The 10,008-nt window shown below is 54.3% G+C and overlaps 1 protein-coding gene across 3 annotated transcripts in view; it reads right to left on the bottom strand.

The window, feature by feature from the left end:
• Positions 1-400: 400 nt before the first annotated feature.
• Positions 401-10,008, bottom strand: part of NRM (nurim) — a 15,282-nt gene continuing 5,674 nt past the window's right edge. For 2 of the 3 annotated variants that reach the window (XM_069241949.1, XM_069241950.1), the window contains exons 3-4: positions 8,213-8,389; positions 401-3,496 (exon numbers count right to left, since the gene is read on the bottom strand). In XM_069241949.1, the coding sequence (XP_069098050.1) occupies positions 3,182-3,496; positions 8,213-8,389 (492 nt within the window). In that variant the 3' untranslated portion in view covers positions 401-3,181. The remainder of the gene's footprint in view (positions 3,497-8,212; positions 8,390-10,008) is intronic. The other variant, XR_011205111.1, reaches the window with a different exon arrangement.

Here is a 10,008-nt window from a genome sequence, read left to right as displayed (position 1 = left end):
GCCGGGGTCGCTTGAGGGAGCTCTGAGTATGGAGGCCGGGGTCACTGAGGGAGCTCCTTGTATGGAGGCCTGGGTCACTGAAGGAGCTCAGTGTATGGAGGCTGGGGGGGCTCTGTGTATGGAGGCCGGGGTCACTGCGGAGGGGGAGTGTGTGAAACGCACTAACTGTGCCCCTCACTGACAGAGACCCCCCGAGGGACCCCTCTTTTAATGTTCGGTCCCCGAGAGGGCGGTGCTGCTCGGCTCGCGCCGAGGTTATGCGCCTCGTGGGTTTGGAGATCAATAGAAAGGAGCTATGCGAAGCACCATAGCGCCAAGAGAACCCGATCGACAAGCGCTTGGCCCGCGGTATAGCGCTGCAATGTGAGCCCATTAGAAAAACAAACGCAATAAATACACATTTTAATAAAAATGTATAAGAATTGTATTTAGAAAAAACACTGCAAATGTATAATCTTTTTTACATAACACAGAAAAATACAGACTTTTTTCAGCACAGACTTTTTTGCGGAGGCGCGAGCAAGGGCAGTTGCAAGCAGAAGAAAGTTTGTTTGCTTCTATAAACTTCCTGCACTCGGAGTATCTGGCAGAGGTGCTTCAGTCAGTGCCTCGCGGCCGCTTCCGGGCGCTTCACTTCTGTAAGAAGATCTGCAGGGTTTAAACAGAAAAAAGCCGCTGTACTTAGTTTAAGCTCAGCGCGTGTCCTTCCGAGAGGCGACGGCGCCCTCAAGCGGCCGATGTGGGCACTGCAGCTGCTGGAAACAACAGCAGCTGCTGCCCGGAGCCAGCTGGAGATGCTCCTATCAGGGCCCGGTGGGAGCAGATGAGAAGAGCGCCTTGAGGCGAGGCCAGAGCTCAGGGGCGAGGGCAGCACTCCCGGGGTACACTGGAGGGGTCAGCACATGCTATGTATCCTGCACGCCCACTCCCTGAAGGAAGGCAGATATTGGGGTGAGCTGACAGCACTCCCGGGGTACACTTTAGGGGTCAGTACACGGTATGTATAGTTCAAACCCCCACTACCTGAAGGAGGGCAGACATGGGGGGTGACCTGGCAGCACTCCTGGGGTACACTTTAGGGATCAGTACATGGTATGTATAGTGCACCCCCGCTCCCTGAAGGAGGGCAGACATGGGGGTGACCTGGCAGCACTCCTGGGGTACACTTTAGGGGTCAGTACAAGGTATGTATAGTTCAAACCCCCACTACCTGAAGGAGGGCAGACATGGGGGGTGACCTGGCAGCACTCCTGGGGTACACTTTAGGGATCAGTACATGGTATGTATAGTGCACCCCCGCTCCCTGAAGGAGGGCAGACATGGGGGTGACCTGGCAGCACTCCTGGGGTACACTTTAGGGGTCAGTACACGGTATGTATAGTTCAAACCCCCACTACCTGAAGGAGGGCAGACATGGGGGGTGACCTGGCAGCACTCCTGGGGTACACTTTAGGGATCAGTACATGGTATGTATAGTGCACCCCCGCTCCCTGAAGGAGGGCAGACATGGGGGTGACCTGGCAGCACTCCTGGGGTACACTTTAGGGGTCAGTACACGGTATGTATAGTTTAAACCCCCCGCTCCCTGAAGGAGGGCAGTCATGGGGGTGAGCTGGCAGCACTCCTGGGGTACACTTGAGGGGTCCGCACATAGTATTTATCCTGCACGCCCACTCCCTGAAGGAGTCAGCACATGGTATGCTTACTGCAAACCCTCACTCCCTGAAGGAGGGCAGACATGGGGGGTGACCTTTGGCCATGCCCAGGGGCGCGTTCTTTCCTGGCCCGCGCTGGCACTCCCTGCATCGGCCTGAAACACAACAGGGGACAGTAACGCTCATTAAAGCCCTCCCCCAGAAGGGGTGCATCCAGCACAGCCCTCCCCCAGAAGGGGTGCATCCAGCACTGCCCTCTCCAGGAGGTGCCCCAGGTACCAGGGTAGGCAGACAACCACCTGCCCCTACGCCCTCGGAGATAGTACCCTCTCCAGGCAGTGCCCCGGGTAGGCAGACAGCCACCTGCCCCCTCATGTGGGGCAGACTGCAGTGCACCCCTTTAGAGCAAAGTTATAAAGCATTTTACTTCCCCGCGAATACCATACAACAAAAAATGAGTTATTTATGTTTTCATACAAGGGGCAGCCGTGCTTCCAGGGGTCACTGAAAGCGGCCTCCTGATTGGCCAGGGTCTCTGTGCACAAACAGCCCAAGAAAGCCTTGTGTTTCACCAATCACACCCCAGGAAGGATCGCTTATCGCCCTTTCACGCCTAGAAAGCACATACGGACGGGTTTGCAAGGCTCCCTGCCCCACCCACCACCAGGGTCTGGCAGTAGGTGCCCGGGGGGGGGGGGGGGGGGGGGGGGGGAGGGGCACAGTGTCCAGTGAAATCAGACTGCTTCTTTGCACTCAGTCTGGACACACTGGCACCGCCCCCTTGTGGAATACTGTACACCCCATGGTACCATGACCCTGAGAGACGGGAGCAGAGGACAAGGGGTGCGTGCAGACAGAGCTGGGATTATCTAAGTACCGTTCCTCACATCTACAATTAAACTAGAGGCCTGAGCAGGAGGATCAGCAGCAGCTCTCAGCAAGGCTCCTGGCTGACGGTCTCCACAAAACCGTCAGGCCCCTTTGTTTACCACGCAGCGCTGCAAGAAAGGCCCCTGGCTGACCAGCCCCAGCTCACACCCCTCAGGCCCCTTTGTCCGCCACACTGCGCTGCAGGAAGGGCTCCTGGCTGGACAGCCCCAGCCCACACCCCTCAGGCCCCTTTGTCAGCCACACTGCGCTGCAGGAAGGGCTCCTGGCTGACCAGTCCCAGCCCACACCCCTCACTTCACCACGCAATGCTGCAAGATGGGCCCCTGGCTGACAAGCCCCAACCTATACCCCTCAGGCCCCTTTGTCCGCCATGCAGTGCTGCGGGAAGGGATCCTGGCTGCCCAGCTCTAGTCCACACACCCCTCAGGACCCTTTGTTTACCACGCAGTGCTGCGGGAAGGGCTCCTGGCTGACCAGCCCCAGCCCACACCCCTCAGGCCCCTTTGTTCACCACGCAGCGCTGCAGTAAGGGCTCCTGGCTGACCAGCCCCAGCCCACACCCCCCTCAGGCCCCTTTGTCCGCCATGCAGCACTGCAAAAAGGGCTCCTGGCTGACCAGCCCAAGCCCATAGCCCTCAGGCCCCTTTGTCTGCCACACTGCGCTGCAGGAAGGGTCCCCGGCTCAGCTCCTCGCTGCTGAAGATGGTGAACTTCTTGTCGAGCTGGGCACGCAGGTAGCTGTAGTCCTGCTGGTCCAGGCCGTGGCCGCAGCTCAGGTAGAGGGTCAGGAGGGCAGCCAGCAGCAGGCGGTCCAGGGGCAGGCAGGGCACCGCCCACAGGATGAGTAGGAACTCCAGGTACACTGGGTGCCGCAGGTGCGAGTAGAGGCGCACGGCCCGCTGAGACTTCAGAGCCATGGGGTCCCCCAGGCCCAGGCAGTGGTAGTACACCTGAGGGGGACAACAGGCCAGAGTCAGAAGGGGGGGCAGGAGGCCAGACTCTGGACATCATTGTCTATGACATGTTTCCTATAAATGTGTCCAGCCAAGAGATCACCACGCCCTCGCCTCTGTCATGCACAGACCCTTTTCAGCACCCTCCAGATAGCTGTAGCACTCCTATCTCAGTATGTTCTGTCACTGTACCCCTAAAACCTGAAAACACTGCTCACCTGGGGTTTCACTGCCGCCTCCAATGCCCCCTGGAAGGAGGGCAAGATGACTGAGGGCCACTGTCACTGGAGGGCCCCCGAGCATTGGTACTATGCCCAACTTTCACTACCACCCATCACTAGATGGAACCTGCATCTTGGTACAGCGGCCACCTTTCAGTACCACCCATCAATGGAGGGCCCCACTTCTTAGTATGCCTGCCCCCCCCCCCCCCATGCCACAGCATGGACGCACACAGTCACTACGTCAGCTGCCACAGCATGGACACACCATCTCTACGACGCACACTGTCTACATCATGGAGACGCACCGTCTCTAAGTCAGCTGCCACAGCAGACGCACATCATCTCTACGTCAGCTGCCACAGCATAGACACACACCGTCACTAGGTCAGCTGCCACAGCATGGACACACACCATCTCTACGACGCACACAGTCTACATCACCTGCTACATCAAGGAGATGCACTGTCTCTAAGTCAGCTGCCACAGCATGGACACACACCCCATCTCTACGCCATCTGCCAGAGCACAGACACACTCAGTCTATACATCATCCGCCACAGCATGGACACACACCCAGTCTCTACGTCATGTGCCACAGCGTGGATACACAAAAGCGCACTGGGACCTGCTGACCAGACCTCAGTGCCGGTGTCCTTACTCTTAAACTGATATGTAGAATTAGCTGTTATACGATTGGCCGAGCTAGCTGACCTTTAAGTCTCTAGTAAATGGCACCTGGGCATGCAGGTAAGTTTGTGGGCCTAGAAGAGCAAATTAACTGCTGGTCTGGCTTTGCCATTTGAAGAAATGGCCAAGCCAGACTTCCCCTCTGCATATGTCTACCTCACCCCTATGGCAGAGGGCAACGTATCATGGGTAGGACGTGTATTGTACTTGGTCAGATAGTGACATCTGTAAAATGTCACTGTTACTATTGGAGAGCTTGCTCTCCTAATTGGTGAGTGCAGAGTTAGACGCTGGCCCCTCAGCTTTGATAACGCTGGAACGGTGCAACCAAAATGGGTCATCCAAGGTGTCAAACAATTTGTTACCTTAGGCCTGACTTTAATCTCGGATCGACATTAATGTAACAAGTTGCAGTGTGCAATTTTAGCAAAGTTGCCACTTTGTTGCCTTGAGTGTTTGTGCCCATACTGGTTGTACACAGGGGTCTGTGGCCCTGTCTGCCCTCGGGAGATGGGCCAAGGACTCCCAAGAAAGAATACAAAGAGGGCTGTCTCTGGAAAGAGGAGTCCCCTCCCTCCTGCAGGAAGTCACACAGATGTTGGCACAAAAGGTGGGCCTCAAAAGAGAGGCCACCTTTGAAGGGCACATAGGTGGCACTTGGGAGAGGGGCTGCCCCACTGTTCAGGCAGACAGACTGGCACTTGGGATAAGAGAGAGGAAACCAGTTACCAAACCGGTTTTACAGGGCCGTGTAGCCCCTGTGGTAACCACACATATGGGTTGGGCTAGGGAGCACGGCACGCCGGGAGAGGCGGTCCTGCCATATTGAGAGTGGGCAGAATAGTGCATCCTGAGATGCCCTGATGCCACACTTCGCAGGAAGCGATCAAAAGGGTCCATTGGCTACCAACCGCATCCAGCCCTGAGGTAGTTTTCTGAGCATAAGTAGAGCACCCCTGCCACCCTGAACTACGATCTCGACTGGACGAAGCACTGAAGAAGGACTGACCTGTTGCACCAAGGAACCAGCAAAGAGGTGGCACTGGTGTGAACTGCACCTGCGGCACCTTGTGGCTAGCCAAGGAGAAGGACAGTGCCCTCTCCATTCTGCTCGAGGAGAAGCAGTTTCCAGCAACCAGCCAAAGCCTAGAGACTCCAAGGGTCAGTGAGCTTGCCTCCTGTTGACAGGAACACAAAAGCTGAGAAGACTGCAAGGGGCAAGTTGGTAGCTTAAAGTCTTCAACCCACTGCCGTGCAGCCCTAGTGACCAGGACCTGATGCTTAAAGTTGCACCTGAGTTTACTTAGCCCAAGAGTATCATCGAGGTACAGCTGGAACCCCCAGATGACAAGTTATCGATGAGCCTGTGACTGCTTCTCCTCACACTCAGTAACAGACCACGGAAAAGTGGCCTCAACCTCTTTCGATCCCTCAATACGGTCTCCCCTCTTTCCACCAGCATCTCAGACAAGCAGCCACACCTTAGGTGGTTGGGTACCAGCACAACATAGATCTCATACGTAGTTTAGCACCTTGGAATTTATATTACTCCTGGGCTTTGTAGTTCCTCAACCAGTCCAGAAGGACCTCACAGGCTTCCACCGCATCACTTTTGTTGAGTGTACCCCTCAAGTCATGAACCTTGTTCCTTACTTTGCACAACATGCCTTCCTTGCAATCAATGTGCAGCCCAACCCAGGAATTGACCCTACAGCCTTCAAGATGTGCGCAAGAGGGCAGCCCTCTGGCGAAACCCTCACTCGGACCCTCCCGATACACCCCCTAGGGTCCGTGGACCCTCAGACTGAGACACTGGGGTCTTCTTTTACATCAATACCCTCAAGACCTGAACGCTATCCTGCTCATGTGCTCCCTGTAGCTTCAAGGCACTAGGTTACTATATACTGTGACTCATCAGGTATCACAATCACTAACAGGCGGCCGGCACGACCCGACGTCTCCCCTCCAGAACCACCCTCCTTCTGGTGCAGATCACCTTCTGTTTACACATTTATCACCCTACAAGGTCCTGTGGACTCTGGCGTGACCCGTCCAGACTCCGTACCAAGGAAGCCCCTAGGACATGTGCGACTGGCCTTTCTGCCAAACCAAGGTTTGGCTGAGCTCTCAAAACTCGCAGGACAGGTTATGTGGGTTAAAGCATGCCACTCTAATTTCCCTCATTCAGGAAAGATAAAACCAAAGATGAAAAACAATTCTAAATCTAAGTTTTCAAGAAAAACCAAGAGAGGTTAACATGGATATTTCATGCGAGTGTGCTTCTTTGGAAAGCCACAGGTATCCCTGCATGACCATGAGAGAGCTGGAGACGGAGGAGTCAGAGGAGTGAGCCCACTGCCCCAGCCAATAAGAGGTGCTCACACTGCCCCAGCCAATGAGAGCTGGAGACTGAGGCGTCAGAACAGTGAGGCCCACAGCCCCAGCCAATGAGAGCAGGGGACCGAGGAGTGAGCCCCACTGCCCCAGCCAATAAACATTGAGGACACTGTAGCATGGGTGGGACCAGAGATCCTGCCCCCACCCACCATTTAATGGGGGGCCACCACTGATAATACACAGAGGTGGAAGGCAGACACGACTCCCCGCTCGCCTAGCTCCTTGAAGCCAAACGTTTCCTGGCTCTCCCATCCCCTTGTAGCCAGAGGACTCCCCGCTCACCCAGCTCCTGGAATCCAAAGGACCCCCCAGACTTCTGCATGGCCGCTAGGGACGAGTGTCAGCCAGTGTGTCATGGACTCTAGTGCTTGGAAGGAAAAGGGCTCCCTGGGCGCTGTTTAAACTTAAATACAAAAACAACTGGGCTTCACCAAGACCCCGGTACCACTGCACCTCCTGCACCGATGGAAGCTATGCCCCTGCTAGAGACTCCACGTTGACGTTCAGATATGTCCTCACGCCCACCTAAATGATGTTCACGCACTTCTGCACACACCTGACATTCATGTACTTCCTCTCACACACCTGCCTGATGTGAACGTGCTTCACACACACTGGCCTGATGTTCACGTACTTCCTCACACACCCCTGCCTGATGTTCATGTACTTCCTCACACGTGCACCTGCCTGATGTTCATGTACATTCTTACACGTGCACCTGCCTGATGTTAATGTATTTCCTCACACACGCGCACCTGCCTGATGTTCATGTATTTCCTCACACACGCGCACCTGCCTGATGTTCATGTATTTCCTCACACACGCGCACCTGCCTGATGTTCATGTATTTCCTCACACACGCGCACCTGCCTGATGTTCATGTATTTCACACATGTGCACCTGCCTGATGCTCATGTATTTCACACATGTGCACCTGCCTGATGTTCATGTATTTCCTCACACACACATGCCTGATGTTCATGTATTTCCTCACACACGCCTGATGTTCATGTATTTCCTCACACACGTGCACCTGCCTGATGTTCATGTATTTCCTCACACACACACACATCCCTGCCTGATGTTCATGTATTTCCTCACACACACACACCCCTGCCTGATGTTCATGTATTTCCTCACACACCCCTGCCTGATGTTCATGTATTTCCTCACACACACACACACACCCCTGCCTGATGTTCATGTATTTCCTCACACACACCCCTGCCTGATGTTCATGTATTTCCTCACACACACACCCCTGCCTGATGTTCATGTATTTCCTCACACACACACCCCTGCCTGATGTTCATGTATTTCCTCACACACACACACCTGCCTGATGTTCATATACATTCTTACACGTGCACCTGCCTGATGTTTACCCATTTCCTCACACACCCACCTGTTTGATGCCCATCAGCTCAGCGTAGTCGAAGACGAGAACGATGCTGAAAATAACGAGCCAGGCCACGAAGTGCAGCACGAAGCAGAGCAGGGAGAGCCAGGTGTGCCAGGGCTCGGTGCAGGCGTTCCAGAGGTAGGGGCCGTCGAGCACCGGCTGCCAGTAGCGCATCAGCACCTGTGGGCGAGGCAACAGAATACGTGGTTGTTAGTCACTGCAAAGAAAGCTAAAATGGCATCGGAAAAGATCGTGTACAGAAAATGCAAATAAAAGATGAATTATGAGGGCTGTAGGCAGGGCAGGCGTTAGTGCGGTGCGAAAAGTGCGTACCCAGATGCCACCCTTCCCAGTAAGAAGATCAGGTATTGGCTGAGTAGTCCAGCAAATGCAAAGTCTTGTCCCCCACCGCTGATCCACCAATGTAGGAGGCTGGCTCTCTTGTACTATTTCAAAGTAAGAAATAGCATGCACAGAGTCCAAGGGTTCCCTTAGAGGTAAGGGTGGCAAAAAGAGATAATTCTAATGCTCTATTTTGTGGTAGTGTGGTCGAGTAGTAGGCTTATCAGAGGGTAGTGTTAAGCATTTGTTGTATACACACAGGCAATAAATGAGGAACACACTCAGACAATTCCATGCCAATAGGTTTTTATATTGAAAAATATATTTTCTTAGTTTAATTTTAAGAACCACAGGTTCAAGATTTGCAGTAAACACTTTAAATGCAATGTACATCACTTAGATACTTTAGGAACTTTGAATAAAAGCAATATCATATACAGTCTTTGTAAAAATGGCAATAAGCTATTTTCAAAGTTGACACTGCAAAAATCAACAGTTCCTGGTGAGGTAAGTAAATGTTAGATTAGGGAGGTAAGTAAAAAAAAAACAAGTCAGTTCGGGGGCATAGGCAGCCCAGAGGGGGTTCAAGGCAACCCCAAAGTTACCACACCAGAGGCTCAGGGCCAGTCAGGTGCAGAGGTCAAAGAGGTGCCCCAAAACTCATAGGCACCTATGGAGAACAGGGGTGCTCTGGTTCCAGTCTGCCAGCAGGTAAGTGCCTGGATCCTCGGGGGGGGGCGAGAGGGGACACAAGTAGGCACACAAAACACACCCTCAGCGGCAAAGGGGCGGCCGGGGTGCTGTGTGCAAATCAGGCGTCGGGTTTCAGGTAGAAAACAATGGAGAGACCCGGGGGTCACTAGCGATGCAGGCAGGCACAGGGGGGCTTCTCGGGACAGCCACCACCTGGGCTAGGCAGAGGGTCGCCTGGGGGTCACTCCTGCGCTGACATTCGGTTCCTTCAGGTCCTGGGGGCTGCGGGTGCAGTGTTGGTTCCAGGCGTTGGGTCCCTTGTTACAGGCAGTCGCGGTCAGGGGGAGCCTCTGGATTCTCTTTGCAGGCGTCACTGTGGGGGGGGTCGGGGTGTGGTGTCATCTCTGCTTACTCACAGGCTCACAGTCGCCAGGGAGTCCTCCCTGAGGTGTTGGTTCTCTGAATCTTGAGCCGGGGGCGTTGGGTGCAGAGTGAGAAGTCTCACGCTTCTGGTGGGAAGGGTGAGTTCTTTGCAACAAAGAAGCAACTTCCAAAGAAGTAGCTGGTTTTGAGCAGGGCCGCTGATCACAGGAGTTTCTTGGTCCTTTAGTCCAGGGCAGTCCTCTGAGGCTTCAGAGGTCGCTGGTCCCTGTCGATACGTTACTGGTTGCAGGTTTTCGTAGTTGGAGACAGGCCGGCAGGGCTGGGGCCAAAGAAGTTGTCGTCTTCCTCCTCCTCTGCAGGTTTGGTAGGTCAGCAGTCCT

The sequence above is a fragment of the Pleurodeles waltl genome, chromosome 6, assembly GCF_031143425.1.
Source record: "Pleurodeles waltl isolate 20211129_DDA chromosome 6, aPleWal1.hap1.20221129, whole genome shotgun sequence".
NCBI lineage: Eukaryota > Metazoa > Chordata > Amphibia > Caudata > Salamandridae > Pleurodeles > Pleurodeles waltl.
The sequence above is the reverse complement of the archived record's forward strand: the minus strand, read 5'-3'. Positions and strand labels throughout refer to the sequence as shown.